Source organism: Malaclemys terrapin, chromosome 1 (genome assembly GCF_027887155.1).
Source record: "Malaclemys terrapin pileata isolate rMalTer1 chromosome 1, rMalTer1.hap1, whole genome shotgun sequence".
NCBI lineage: Eukaryota > Metazoa > Chordata > Testudines > Emydidae > Malaclemys > Malaclemys terrapin.
This window is the reverse complement of record NC_071505.1, coordinates 156,462,705-156,478,497: the sequence shown is the minus strand read 5'-3', so window position 1 is coordinate 156,478,497 and position 15,793 is coordinate 156,462,705. Positions and strand designations below refer to the sequence as shown.

At 41.9% G+C, this 15,793-nt stretch overlaps 1 protein-coding gene across 25 annotated transcripts in view; it reads left to right on the top strand.

Annotated features, from left to right (window-relative positions):
* The window catches only part of ABI3BP (ABI family member 3 binding protein), a 295,082-nt gene that overhangs the window by 273,998 nt on the left and 5,291 nt on the right, over positions 1-15,793 (top strand). For all 25 annotated transcript variants that reach the window (XM_054044959.1, XM_054045001.1, XM_054045113.1 and 22 more), the window contains 3 exons: positions 5,663-5,742; positions 7,863-7,892; positions 10,065-10,226. In XM_054044959.1, the coding sequence (XP_053900934.1) occupies positions 5,663-5,742; positions 7,863-7,892; positions 10,065-10,226 (272 nt within the window). The remainder of the gene's footprint in view (positions 1-5,662; positions 5,743-7,862; positions 7,893-10,064; positions 10,227-15,793) is intronic.

Genomic DNA, 15,793 nt, shown 5'->3' with positions numbered 1-15,793 from the left:
TAGCTGTGAGCTTATATCTGTTTCTACAGTGCCTAGGACATATGGGGCTCTAGGAGGTACTGTAATCCAAATAATTAATTTGTTAATTAAACTTCTTGTTAAACTTCTGCTTCTGCATTAGTTGTTAGTCAAAAAATTGTCTAGTGCTCTGTTGCCATTTGAAATATAAATGATTTTATCTTGTCTGCTCGAAGTTGGCAACATGTAAAAAAAAAGTGTACTACAAATCAAATATGAATAAAATAAAATATTTATCACCTCAATTGCATAAACTAAAACTGGCCACATAGAATGTTTTGGTGTACTTGGGATCAGTGTGGTTGATAATTCCATTAATAAAATATCTCATGCTGCAGTATCTTCTAAAATATAGATCAGCACAGTTGGCTTAAATAGCAAACCATGATGTATTGTATAACTAGTGAAAAATGTGAGGTTTGGCTCTAAGGGGGAATTTTCATGGACTTGACCCATCAAGTAATAAAATGGATATAAAATGGTGCATTTTATTTATATGTAACCTTTCATGAAACATATGGATAGGTTTCAGTTATTACCATGCTGCTGCACTGTAAATCAAGGGAAAGACTTTTGTAGCTTTTAAGTTATAAACTTGGATTGATGATGCACATTACTAAACCATTCTTTACTTTGTCCAATTAATTCTCTCACAACGTAGCCATTTCCTTTCATCTAAAAAGAATAAATCAAAGGGATTTGGCTACATGCAGAATTGTACCAGTTTACTTCAGGTATTGTTTTACACAGGTGCAAAAGGCTAAGTGGACACTCTTAGTTCAGTTTAAGCCAGGGTTTCTGAACCTCTGAGTCGGGACCCAAAATTGGGTCACCAGAATGTTTCAAAGGGTCGCGTGGCAGCTCCTGTAGTTCCTGTCCCACGGGGCTGGCTGGGCTCGCCTCCCTGCTCCAGGCACTGCAACCGCTGAGGGCCCAGCTGTCATGATGACGGGAGCCCAGGTAGACCAAATTTGAGAGAGTGGCACTGCGACCCCATGAGCCAGGTCACAACTCCACTCACGCAGATTTGGTCCAGTCATGGGGGTGGGGCTAAACCTGAGCAGCGCTGCAGGCCCAGAGGTTGCAAAGCTCAGAGCTGAGAGCAAAGCCCAGCCAGCCCCACAGCACAGGAGCTGCAGGAGCCACCACTGTGGGGTGAGTGCCGGCCAGGACCCAACCCCCACCAAGGGGGCAGGATCCAATCGAAACCACCCTAGGACCTCCACCCCCAAACTATTTACTGGGTTGTGACAAGCCATAAACATTTACAGATGGGTCCTGAGCCCAAAAAGTTGTGGAACCACTGGTTTAAGCCACTCCTAAAAGGTAATTAGGATCCACATCAGTGTTTGCACCAGTTTGGCCCAGTGCATGTGTGTGTATATAGACAAGGTTTCAGCATATCTAAACTGTTCTTCTATCATGCAGCTTGTTAAGTAGGCAACAAAATCCCCAAATCACCACTTTGTGCTGGTGCATGTGTATAGAGCTGCACACCCACCCTGCCCCGGGCTATTGTGCCTCACGGAGACAGAAAGACTCCTAGAACTCCCAAGCATACCGAGCCTGTGTGCCTGCTGCTGCAGCAGCCTTTTGTTGCATGCAGCTTGTGCATGGCTGACAGGCTCTGCTGGCCAGTGTTTAGAGGGTGGAGACATGGTCCTCTCCATTCCCTTATCCTTTTTGGAGCATCTTGTGTTTTGCCTCCACACCATCCAGAACAATAAATTCAGCATTAGCATGAGGGGACTGGTTCTCGGCCCTCAACCTCCAGGGTGCATATTTCCACATATCGATACATCCTTCACACAGGAGGTTTGTCAGATCTGTTCTCAGCACAGAGCATTACCAATACAAAGTACTTCCTTTTGGCTTGTCTGCGGCCCCACAAGTAGTCCTCGCGGTGGTGGTGGCTCACCTATGCAGATAAGGGGTCATAATGTTCCCCTAGCTGGATAATTGCCTACTCAAAGCTTTGACATGAGATGAGGCCCTAGAAGCTACTCAAAAGGCAGTAGCTCTTTTCATACAGCTGGGTCTACAGATAAACAAAAATCAATGTCCCACTGGTGCAGAGTTCATCGGGGCTTGACTCTCTGGAAGCCACAGCCTTTCTGCTCCAGCACAGGTTTACCACTCTAGTCAATCTAATCACCACAACGCAAGCCAGCCCACAAACATCGGCCAGGACATGCCTCCAACTATTAGGCCATATGTCAGCAACGGCATTTGTCATCAAGCACACCAGACTGCACGTGTGATGCCTGCAAGGCTGGCTCAGGACAAAAAATATTCTGCACAGACACAGTATAAACAAGCATCTTACAATGTCAAGCAAAGTAAAAAATTCTCTACATTGGTGGATTCAGAGAGACAATGTTTGCACGGTAGTTCTCTTTACACAGACCTCCCCACTTGGTGATAAAACGGATGCCTCATTGCTAGGTTGGGGGGCACACCTGAACAACCACATAATCCAAGGTTACTAGTCCCATCGGAATTAACGTTACGCATAAACTTACTGGAACTACAGGCAGTCCGAAATGCATGCTTACACTTCCTACCCATGATCAGGACAAGGCTATAAAAGTGCTGACGGACAATGCTGCTTGTATGCTTTACATAAACCACCAAGGAAGGGCACAGTCACACTCCCTGTGCACAGAAACTATGTGACTATGGAATTGGTGCATCCGCTGCAACATCAACATCTCAGCCTCCTACCTACCAGGATGCCAAAGCACCACAGCAGATGCACTGAGCAGAAAATTTTCCCAGGACCATGAGTGAAATGAACAGCAGAATACTGCAGAACCTATTCAGACACTGGGGCTTCCCAACTATAAACCTCTTTGCAACAAACCCGAATGCCAGATGCACATACTTCTGCTCCAGAGTGGGACCAGGATCCCAATCTCTCAGCACTGCTTTTCTCCTCAATGGGATACATATCTATTGTACACTTTTCCTCCAACCCCTCTCCTAGCCATGGTCATGCACAAGATAAGGACCAACAACTCCAGAGAGAGCCCCCCACATGGCCCAGAGAAAGGTAGATTTTCTGCATTTAAACATCATATGGCTTATTTAAAGTGACCTTAAAGCAGCTTGAATACAGTGGTGAGCATAGAATAAATCTCTAAATTAGATTAGATAGGCTTTTAAAATAAAAATAATGAACCCATGGTTACGCTTATAAATGTAGAGTCCTCATTTATAAAATATTTGCCTATATGAGAACACTTGCTGGTATTTCTGTACTGTGTGAAGATTTACAAAAATTGAGGCAATTGTTAGTTTTATGCATTAAACTTGGTTGAAATAAAAATTATCCTACCAAGTAGCTGTGGGAGACTGTCCCTTGGTCTTTGGCCATAAAGAACCTACCGAGGTTAATCAACATGCTGCTCAGGTCTTCACAGACTAAGAAACTGTTGGAAATTCCACAGTTTGTATTAAACTATTCAGCCTCTTTGTGGGGAACTTTTAAATGAAGTCTTGGCACCAACGCATGAGAATAGTGGCATGGTTTTTAAATTTTGTCTCTTCTGATCATTTGATCTCTTGGAAAATTGCTGCGTGGAAAGCAGTCTCTTGCAGCTCCATTTCATAGCACTGTGAAAAATTCACCAAGCACCCCCTGTGATTAATAAGGGATTCTTTGTGAATCAACAGGAATATTTAATTGTCCAGTATAACATTCAAAACAGAAAATAACCTAAATGCCTGCTCATTGTTTTTAAAATGTGTTCATTGTTTTGCATTAATTGCTAATTTAAAATGTACTCAGTTGCCTACTACTTATTTATGTCAGGTTTCTCACAGCCTCCACAGCAGTTTCTTGCTGTGACCCCAGAATAAGTCCTCTAGGCTCTACTGTAATACAAATAATCATAACGAGGAAAAGAATAAGTTCTTGTTTTTCTGTACACTCCCCACACCGCCTAGACCTCCTGGAAAGTTGCTCCTGGAAAGTGAACCACAAAGGATTTTGAATGGTAGAGACTTTGGGGAAATTACCTCTGTATCTTCTCAACTACATTCCTTACAATCATTTAAAAAACAAACCAAAAAAAAAACAACAGGAGCTGTATGTGTCTCAAAGGCCTCAGCGAGTGAGGTAGCTTTCATATTTGCATGACAGGCACAAGCTGACAGTCATCAGTTCAAGGGAAGCAACTGATACAGAACCTGAAACTGGAACAGAAAGAAGGGAGAAGAACATGAACGGGAGCCTTTGTACAGCAATATCAGCAAAGCATGCAATTTTCCATTGCTCTGAGGCAGGCAGATCACCATGGGGGTGTACGTTATAGTTGTGCTATAATTGTTAATGTAGGCAGGTGATGGTATCTTAGAATAGGCCAATTCTGAGTGGTTTTTAGGTCGGTGCTTGGCTGTGTGGTTGGTGGGGGAAAAATACATTGTGCACTGACATAGATAGTCTTACCCATATTGCTAGTTCAGTACCTCAGAGTGCATCCATTAGCATGGGTGCATCACACGTGAAAAGACATCAGTGTAGGAGAGGAGGGGATTTGGGAAACAGGATTGAGTGGAGTGGCCACGTTTGGCTCAGCCGTGTATGGGGTGTACAGGAGCCACTTGGCACCCGGTAGCAGCAGCCACAGGCCTTACTGCTGTAAGGAAATGGGAATGCTCTGGCCACCTCTCCTCGCAGCACAGCAGCAGAAAAGGAAGGCCACAAATGGCAGGGGCTCTGAGCACCATTAAGGAGAATTGGAATGAGAAGCAGGGCTCTCCCTAGGTGGTAACAATAGGGAACTAGCAGCAATTGTTCAGCCTCCTGGATTTGAGTTGTGGGGATGGGAGCAGGTCTTTACTTTCTGCAAAGCCACATGGGCAACAAAGCCAGAGGAGGGACCTCAACAGCGCAGTGTGACTGGGATTATTCTTGCTTTTCTACTTTGTTTTACTTTTCCTGCATTCTGCCTTGGTCCCAACTAGAGTTGCCAGCTGTCCAGGTTCCCCCAGGATTGTCCCTTTTTTGAGGTAGCTGTCCTAGGAAATTGGTAACCGAGCTCAGTACATGCTGACAGCTGTCCAGTTTTATGGGCTCAGGATCATCCCACATGTCCTGGCTTTTGCATCCCAGAGGTAGCAACCCCACTCAGGCGGGAGGGTAGGCGGGGGAGTTCAGGTAATATTGGTGTTTAGGACTACACCATAAAACATTGCAGTGGAGAAGGATTAGAAAGAGACATCCCTAAGTGAGGTGCATTGTTGTTATTAAAGGACTATATATCGCACTGAGGTGCATTCAGCCAGTTGGATCTTTCGGTTGGCTGAACGTGCCAGCCCCACCTCCTGAAAGACATACATTACTTGCAGCAGCAGGCCCTATCACCTAAACTGCTCCCCTGCTAGCATTAAAAACAGGACAAGGTACCACTGGAGCATTAAAACAAACAGTAAGGACCTGCATGCAAGCTTGCTATGCATAGACAGAGGGGGTCTTACATTCTTAGGAGCAGCGTGTCTAAATGTTTTCAGAGTAAGAAACTTGATACTTTATGCTTGTCCAGGAAGCCAGTAGCATGAGAGAGGGTGTCTGCATGGGTGGTCTGCTTGCCCATGGCAATCAAGAATACAGTGTGTGTTTGTTTCTAATTTTATTCTCCAGTTATGAATTCCAGGTGAAAGGCGGCAACACTAATGGTACAGGTCCAAGCACCTCTCCAGTCTCATTTTCTACTGAATCAGGTAAGAGCTTCAATAGATGTATCAGTTTATCAGTGAAAACCATGACAATGCGTTCAGCCAAAAAGACAAGGTAAACTTGACCCTTAAGTGTTTTTGATTATGGATGCAGTGTAGCCTGTATTGGGCACTGGATTCAGACGCAGGAAACCTGGATTTCCTTCCCGCTTTGCCACTGACCTGCTGGGTGGCCGTGGGCATTTCACTTTACCTCACTCTGTGTCTCTGTCTCTCCATATGTAAATGACAAATTCCCATACTCCTTTATGGACACAAGACAGAGTTGTGATTTAACTATGGAAGGTGTACAAAGGGTTACGCTGAATCCAGGGATTTTTTTTAATGGGTAGTATGGCATCTTAAATCCAAAGCTTTATTATAGTAAATCCATGTTTGTTTGTATCCCTCTATCAGATAGCTCTGCAAACAGACAGGCCTTTGCGCACAGTGATACATAACAAATTTACACACACAGCACACTTTTGCAATTTTGCTTTGTTGCCCATGCTTTTCCCAGTCTGCAATATAGGATTGTTTTAATTTTATTACTGTTGTTTATATCACAATAGTGCCTCGGGGCTTAACTGAGATCAGAGTCCCTTTGTGGTAGGCACTGTACGTGTGTGTAAATAGCTAGCTATCTAGAGAGAGAGAGTGAGTCACTGCGCTGATGAGGTTACAGTCGACATAAACAAGACACACTTGTTGCAGGAAGAGAAACAGAAGCACGGAGAGGTTAAGTGACTTGCCCAAAATCATCCAGCAGGTCACTGGCAGATCTGAGAATAGAATCGAGGTGTCCTGGGTTCTAATCCAGTGTTTTACCCACTGGATTGACGCTTAGTGGAATGGAGTCAATGTGAGCATAGGAAATATATTCTTTAAAATTAAGGATTACTCATTTAGCAGATTGGTATAGGGCCCTCAAAAATATGTATCTATCTAATGCATCTGCAATTTAGAGTGCTATTTGCAGCTTTGTCATGTGTTTAAAATGGTACAATAAACAAAGTCCCACCTGACTTGGCTATGGGGAGCAGAAAGAATCACTCAGTACAGCATTGCACTATCCATCCAAGATCCAGCTTCTCTAGAAGCCAATTACAAAATAGCCATTGACTGCAATAGAAGCAGGAGCTATTCTTATATTTAGAGTCGGCTGCCTATTGTTGATTGTACTCTGAACTAGTAGGCACTTACTGTGTACCATGCCTCTTTAAAGGGACACTATCAGGTTTTACATTTTAAGTCAAATCCTTCAGTGCTTTCTCACTGAAATTAATGGGTGTTTTGACTGAGTAACAGGTAAGTGGAAAATGAGTAAGGAATTCAGAATATGTCCCACATATTTTAAGAAAAATCAATACGCTCTTATGTTACTAATGTATCTTAGATTATTAAACTTGAAAGAACCATTTATATTTTAATGCAATTTCATGATTTCTGATGTTTATTTTTTTCCTTCACTCAGTGAAGACAATGGAAATAAACTAGTCGGTTTCACACATCTCCATTTCTCATTCTCATGCACTAATGTAAAGCTGCAGCATTTGGGCAGCAAGCACTACAGAGGAATTCTTTAAAATAATAATAAATGGTCTACATTGAAATTTTTAAAATGCCATGGAAATATGTTTATTGATGATAAGCTTTGTAATCTTTTTTTTTTTTTTTACAAATCCAAATTTGGCTGGTAGTGACCCATTAATAACATTTTTAAAAGCTCAGTGATGCAGTAATTCCAAATACACCTCTACCCAGATATAACGCAACCCGATATAACACGAATTCGGATCTAATGCGGTAAAGCAGTGCTCCGGGGGGGCAGGGCTGCACACTTCAGTGGATCCAAGCAAGTTCGATATAACGCGGTTTCACCTATAACACGGTAAGATTTTTTGGCTCCCAAGGACAGCGTTATATTGGGGCAGAGGTTTAGTTACATGAGCAGTGTATTTCTTTAACTTACACAAAAATGTAGTGAACTCAGCTTCCCAAAATTGTTGCTATTTTACAGTTTATAGTTTGTCAGCCATAGAAAATCACTTTCCAGTGGGCTTCTGTAGAAATATCAGGAGAGGTTATTTTACAATGTCTGATTGAGTGTTTGTTTTTCTCCCCAGCGGACCCAAGAGTGAGCGAGCCAATTTCAAGTAAGCCCTTTATGCATAGCATGCTCTAATCAGAACATTTTTCTGAAGTAAGATAACGTACTACTTTATGACAGGAGTGGTTGTGCTGTCCTAGCTACACATGCCATGGAACAGAACAGCATTCACACATGATTTCACTTCTTCCATCTATGTAACTTGTAAGGAATTCCTGCCAGTCTAAATGTTTACCTGAGCACAGCACAATCAATGTGATGTGGTATTCCTGCAGCAGCTAAGATGGCTTGGAACCAATGTACACAAATGAGCCATGGACAGCTTGTGTTTTCTCAGCCCAGTTGTTAAATCAATAGAAAGTTCTGTAATAAGAATACACTATTTCTCACTTAGTAAGCAACTTAACAGAATGCAAGTCAACGTCTGCTATTTGTCTGTCGTGCTGAAATGTATGCCATGAAAAATAGTCAGCTTTGAAAGGCTTTGACCCAGTTCCTCCTGAAGCCAGTGGTAACGCTCCTGTTGACTTTGTGGGAGTTGGGGCAGGCTCTAAAAGAGCAGAAGAGACCCCTTTCAGCCTGAGGGCCTATGTTTTGCATTTAGTACTGAAGTTGCCTTTAAAAATTTGCAAATATTCTTCCTTTCCACAGCGTAGGCTATCTCATCTTGTTTATCATGTAGTTTGTTGCAAGTTAACGGTGCCCTCATTTGTACCTTCTCTGTTAGAAAAGCTGTGGAATCATAATTCCCCCACTACTACCGTATGTTACCCACTTTTATAAGTTGTAACTGTATCTCAATACACATACAAATATTTGTCTCCCTGACATCGCAATGAACGTTGTACATAAAAGGGCCAGATTTTGATCTGAGTTACAGCAGCCTAAATCTGGAGTACCTGTTTACTTCAGTGGAGTCAAGTATCAGAGGGGTAGCCGTGTTAGTCTGGATCTGTAAAAAGCAACGGAGAGTCCTGTGGCACCTTTAAGACTAACAGAAGTATTGGAGAATAAGCTTTCGTGGGTGAATACCCACTTTGTCAGACACATGTGTCTGACGAAGTGGGTATTCACCCACGAAAACTTATGCTCCAATACTTCTATTAGTCTTAAAGGTGCCACAGGACTCTCTGTTCCTTACTTCAGTGGAGTTATTCCAAATTTACACCAGTGTCAGAACCAACCCCAAAGTCAGGTCCCTGTGTGAAAAACTTGGAAACATGTTTGTAATATTTCTTATGACTCAGTTTCCTTGGTCATTTTTTGTATTGCTGCCTGCCTGAGTGCGTAGAGTTATATCGTAAAAACGTTGTTCTAGAACCCAGGAATGATAAAGATAAGACAGCCTCTTGGATCCACTGCTTCAAAAGAATTAAGAGAATAATTGCTGGGCCATCAATTATGGGGAGAAGTTACCTAGCTGGCTCCATCCAGGGTAGGATACTGTTCTCTTCCTAAGACTAAGCCTGAGGTCAAAGGAGACCTAACCCCTTAAATATGCTAGAAAAGGGACACAGGTATTGGGTGAGCTGAGAGAGCTTGGCTAGGATTTGTCAGCAAAAAGGCTGACAGTCTGAGACATTCAGGGACTAGAGAGAGGACTGCAATCAATGTAGGCTGTTCCTCCCAACTCAGAGATGGTGAATAACCCAGACCACACTAAGCAGTGGATGGAGGGGTTAAGCTTAGGTAAGGAGATATGCTTGTAGGTCTTGGTTATTTTAAAATCCACTTCTCTAAGCACTGTGTACCTTCTGGACAAAATAAATGACGCTTTGTTTTGAAGAAGCTCTTTCTGTATCACTGAAAAAGTATGCTGTCAGAGGCCCCCAAAAGAGAAATCCTGGCAGGGACCAATCCCAGCTGGACTTGCTGAATTATAATTGGTCGGTACATAGGAGGCTGTAATCCAGATCCTGGTCTGAGAGTGGGTGATATGTGGAGAGGGGCCTGACACCTGTGGGAGTGCTCTCAGTGCAAGCCCGAGAAGGCACAGCTGTGCAGCCTGCCAGGGACTGGGACAGACTGCTCCTATATTTTGCTGCTTACAAACTCCATAAAATATCCTTCAAAATGCAGGTGACTGGTGCTGTTAATATGTTCCAAGTGGCATCCTGTTGCATTTGGGTTTCTGGTCTTCTCTAATCATTTGAATGTGTTTGTCACACCCAGTTTTGTATGGCAGTATCATTAATTCCCCTTTCCTCTTCTCCTGCAGTGGGAAAAGATGCCATCTGGACTGAAGTCCCATTCAATTCCAACTCCTATTCAGAGTGCAAAGGGAAACAGTATGTCAAGAGGACCTGGTACAAGAAGTTTGTAGGCGTGCAACTGTGTAACTCCCTGAGATATAAGATTTACCTCAGTGATTCACTTACAGGTAAGGGAAACCCAAGGCAGTGTTAATGTATTTTTATAGCTGTGACCCAAATTACACAATACACACACAGTCATCTAGGTTCTTCATATCCATGGGCCTGGACTGAATGATTTTAAAGGATGATCAGGCATGCATATGCTACTTACCTTTGAAATGTGGATTATGATTGTTCCAAGATTCACAGGTTACTATTAATTAATAGTACCTGTTTTATAGTACCCAAAACACTGTTGGACACTTGACAGAACATGTAAAAATATAACTACCCTCTCCTGTCCTGAAGAGCTTACATTCTGTGGTGTCGGTCTTGCATTAAAAACCTGGGCCTGCACAGTTCTTCATGCATAGATGGGGCCTAATATTAGATGGGATGCCATAAGAGACGGAGAAGACAGGAGCAGAGATGGAGCAGGGATTACAGTACTCTCCTGCTGGGATCGTTTGACCTGTAAACATCTTGTGGCTCTTTTCTGAATGATGACATTTTCTGGGGATTGTTTTAATGTATTTTATACACATGGCTTTGTATCTCACTGTAATCTTTTCCTCACCTACTTTCACTTTATTTTAAATCATGCCCATTTGTTTTGGGTTTTTTTTAAAGCCCTCTTCCCCCTCACCTCCAACATACACACTTTTGTTATTAACACTAGCCTTCTTGACATAGTTTCTTACCCCTCGCTCATTACGTTCAGGTTATTGAAACCATCTAGTAAGTGCTGGCCTCTGTTTTGTTTCTTTATGCCAGTGGTTTGGTTTATTCCCAAATGTTTGTTGTGCCTTTATACACATGTGCACTCATCTCGAGAGCTATACAGAGCTTTTGTTTCAGTTTTCCTTTTATTTATTGATAAATTGTTGGGAGACCTCTCATCATGAAACTACTGTTGGTGCAGCTCCATTGGTGCTACAATTAGTAGGAGAACTAGTGCAAATGTCACTAATTTTACCACCTGGCTCTGTCACTCTGCAAAAAGTAGGTGTAGATGACATGGGGCATGTATAGACTAGGAAAATAGGTTGTATTTTAAAAGGGGGTGAGGTGATTTTTAAACTTGGACGTTGGTACCTAATGTAGTCAGGGCAAGTTGTGTTTAGAAATCTATTAGCCTGTCATGGCCATCCCTAGGTTCCTCCTTGCTTCAGTATAGTTACCCCAGTGCAAAAAACTCCAGTGTAGACAAGGTCTCAGTCACCACCATTGTGGTGTTTCAATGACAAGGGGTGCTACTGTAGAGCCCAAAATACGAAGAGTAACACAGATCTGTGTAACCGATGGGAAATATCCCCAAAGGTAGAAAGTAGGCTGATGTGTTTGTTACATGCAGTCATATCAAAAAACAGAAACAGTCATTGAAAGATGCAGATTTAGGGCCTAATCCTGTCAGGTGCTGAAGACCTCCCACAAGCAACTAATTCCCTTTCACCCCTCCTGAAATCAGTACCCCAGAGCCCAGCATAAGGCACATAGTTGAGATTATGGAGCAGGAAGGAGAGCAGAGAACGTATAGGAATGCTGGCCAGACCATGCCAAAATAACAAGCAGCTATGCTGCCTGGCTCTTCCCCTCAAACCCAAAAGACACACAAGGAAAACCCTGTGGGTAATTTTAAGTTAATATCTCTTATGTAAATAGTGTCTTGAGAATTATGTGAACAAGACAGACATTTTAAAATGAGTATCGTTCATTCTTTGCTGTGGTACTAGCTATAATCAGACAGACCAACTGCGCTATATTTGGAGTCAGGAAGGAATTTTTCCCCAGATCAGATTGGCAAAGACCCTGGGGTTTTTCGCCTTCCTCTGCAGCGTGCAGCACGGGTCACTTGCAGGTTTACGCTAGTGTAAATGGTGGATTCTCTGTAACTTGAAGTCTTTAAATCCTGATTTGAGGACTTCAGTAACTCAGCCTGAGGTTAGGGATCTAATACAGGAGTGAGTGGGTGGTTGGATTCTGTGGCCTGCCCTGTGCAGGTCATCAGACTAGATGATCACAATGGTCCTTTCTCATAGACCTTAAAATCTATGAGATGACAAAACTGCCAGCGAGACATAGCACACTGTAACACTAGTCTGTGGAAGAAATAGCAGTGCTAATCTAGCAGGACTGTAACAGTCCTAAATCAGATGAATTAACACTGCACTGAAAACTGCTTCAGTCTCAGAACAAATATCTAACGTAGCAATGGCCAATTTTCTTATTTCTGTGTGAATTTGTTGTTGTTGTTGCTCTTGCTGGAAGAACGGTGATTTAACTTGGCAGGACAATCATCAAGGCAGCCAGACTGTATTCATTACACTTCCAAAGTCTGGCTCTCTCACTTGTATTGTTTAACCAACACCAGATCAGTTGTCACAATATTTGAATGAACTGGAATGTTTATCCAATCCATATAACATTGTGTTACATTTCCCCTCATTCTTTCACATGGCAAAGGCTTCTGTACTGTAGTGGAAAAATGTCCAGTTCTAAGACAAAACTCAGCCCTGATGTAGGTCAGCACGACTCCATTGAATTCAATGGAACTATGCCCACCTGTATTAGAGCCAAATTTAACCTGTACTGTCCCGCAAACTGAGGAACCATCTTGTGTTACTGTACAACACAGAGGTCTGATTTCCATCTTGAAGTGTGTATTCTAAAATAACCTATCTAGGCTTAATTACGTTAAGAAATTTCGTGATTTTTAAATGTTTTGGTAAAGAAAGTCCTGATAGCAAATTCTGAGCAAGCCTGGGGCCTCAATCCTGTTGTTAACTTCAATGATATCTAGATCAGGTCCTAAGATTTTGAGGGGAGGAAAATGCAACATTTCTCCCCTCAGAAATCCTTCCCATTTATCCTCTTTCAAACCCATGAAAGCCTGGGAAGGATAAGCTAGCCACAACAAGACATAAAAAGCTTTATCTGTGGAGATGAGATGCTCAGTTGCATGTTAACATTTTGGGTGCATTTTCTTTACAATAAACAACTGTGAGATCTATGTGTTGGAAATGCACCCTATTAGCTAATCATTACTTGGAGACTGCCATCTCTTTCCTTTTTTGATATTTTTGCCTCCGTGGCTCTGTGTGCACCCATGTGTGTAATATAAAATATATGGTAGTGAGTTGTGGGCTTTTTATTGGGTATTGAGTGTTATTACAAAATACTCAAGGAAAGGACAGCCAGACCTAGAGTGTGCAAGACCATCCATGATGAGGAACACTGAAAAAGGTCTAGTACAAAAACAGGCTAGAGATAACTAGAGAGTAGCTACTAGTAAATAGTTTGTTATATTTAGAGTTTTGTCAATCTAAGATTTCTCTGATAGGATCCATCACATATGTTCCTGATTCAGCAGAGCACTTAATCACATGCTTTTCAGTGCTTTGCTGAATCAGGACTGATCGCATGTATCATACTATGATAAATAGTATCATATTGCCCATGCTAATGTAGTTGAAGAAATAAGCTTCAGTTATTTCTCATTGGTATCGTGTGTGTGTGTGTGTGTGTGTGTGTGTGTGTAAATAAAAACATACATAATACCCACACACAATTATATATAAATTGTTGTTAAGGGGTCTTGGCAGAAGTTTGGGATGATCCCATTATTTGTCCGTCTGAGCCAGGAGTGAGTTATGCAGATCATTCCAAAAGGTGATACCTCAAACTGTCATAGTTAGTCACTTCCTTTGTTTCCATTTTGTTCATTTATTAGTTTCCCTCTGCTTTTCTCCCCTTCTGAAATATTTAGAGAGATACTGGTAGGTTTTACAAAACCAAACATCAATATAAACTTTCTTCAAGATATTTAAAAAACAAAATTTCCAGTGAAAACTGATTCAAATATTGTAGCATCATGATAGCGTGTGAGAGCCTGAAAGGGAAACTCCCTGCTGAGGAAAATTCATAAAGATGAGCAATATACATGGTCCTGCAAAAAAGATCTACCTCTGCAGAGGCCTCCTGAAAGCCACATGGACAGGTTTCTTTATAAGCTAGGGGCCTGTATTATTACTTCAATTTATTTCATTTTTAATAATTTAAGATGAGTGATAAAGGAGTTTTTTGGAGTGTGTCTTTATGTTGCAGTAGTTGAAAGCGACTGTGTATTAGTAATACAAATACTGAATAAAAGCAGGTCTCTATTCTAAACATGCCAATATTGTTGCTATAAAATAGCAGCCTCTTCTGATCTCATTTAACAGTCCTCCTTAGCACTTCAATGTAAGCATTCCAGCAAATAATGTCAGCTAAAATCATTAAAGATTTAAATTTTAAATGTGGCCTTCAGAAGCTGCAATTTTGAGCTGCTTGACTATTCTTCATTTCAGTTTGAAAATTTATCCAAGAGAAACTCCCTCCTAATGAGCACTGGAGACCAACTCTCTCATGGAAGAAACACAAATACAGCTGAAAACGAAAACAGTAATAAGTGCCTTTCATAAGAATGGCCATACTGGGTCAGACCAGTGGTCCTTCTAGCTCACTACCCTGTCTTCTGACAGTGGCCAATGCCAGATGCTTCAGAGGGAATAAATAAAACAGGCAATCATTGAGTGATCCGGCGTGTCATCCACTGCCAGCTTCTGGCAATCAGAGGTTTAAGGACATCCAGACCACGGGGGTGCGTCCCTGACCATCTTGGCTACTAGCCATTGATTGACCTATCTGCCATGAACTTACCTAATTTTTTTTTGAACCCCACTATAGTTTTGGCCTTCACAACATCCCCTGACAGAGTTTTCCACAAGTTGACTGTATGTTATGTGAAGAAGTACTTCCTTTTGTTTTAAACCTGCTGCCTATTAATTTCAGTGGGTGACCCCCCTGGTTCTTGTTTTATGTGAAGGAGTAACAACTCCTTATTCACTTTCTCCACACCTGTCATGATTTTATAGAGTCTATCATATCCCCTCTTAATCGTCTCTTTTCCAGGCTGAAAAGTCCAAGTCTTTTTAATCTCTCCTCAGAAAACATTATTAGCTTTTTTGACTTCTGCTGCACACTGAGCTGATATTTTCAGAGAACTATCCACAGGGACCTCAAGATCTTTCTTGAATGGTAACAGCTAAGGTAGACCCCATCATTTTGTATGTATAGACAGTATTATGTTTTCCAATGTGCTGTACCTTGCATTTATCAACATTGAATTTAATCTGTCATTTTGTTGCCCAGTCACACACTTTTGTGAGTTCCCTTTGTAACTCTTTGGAGTCTGCTCTGGACTTAACTATCTTGAGTAATTTTGTGTCATCTGCAAATTTTGCCACCTCACTGTTTATTGCTTTTTCCAGATCATTTATAAACATGTTGAACAGCACTGGCCCCAGTATGGACCTCTGGGGGGACACCACTATTTACCTCTTTCCATTCTGAAAACTGACCATTTATTCCTACCCTTTGTTTTCTGTCTTTTAAGCAGTTACCGATCCATGAGAGGACCTCCTACTGTGCTTAGGAGCCTTTAGTGGGGGACCTTTTCAAAAGCCTTCTGAAAGTCCAAGTACCCTATCTCCACTGGATCACCCTTGTCCACATGTTTGTTGACCCCCCTCAAAGAATTGTAATAGTGGCGAGG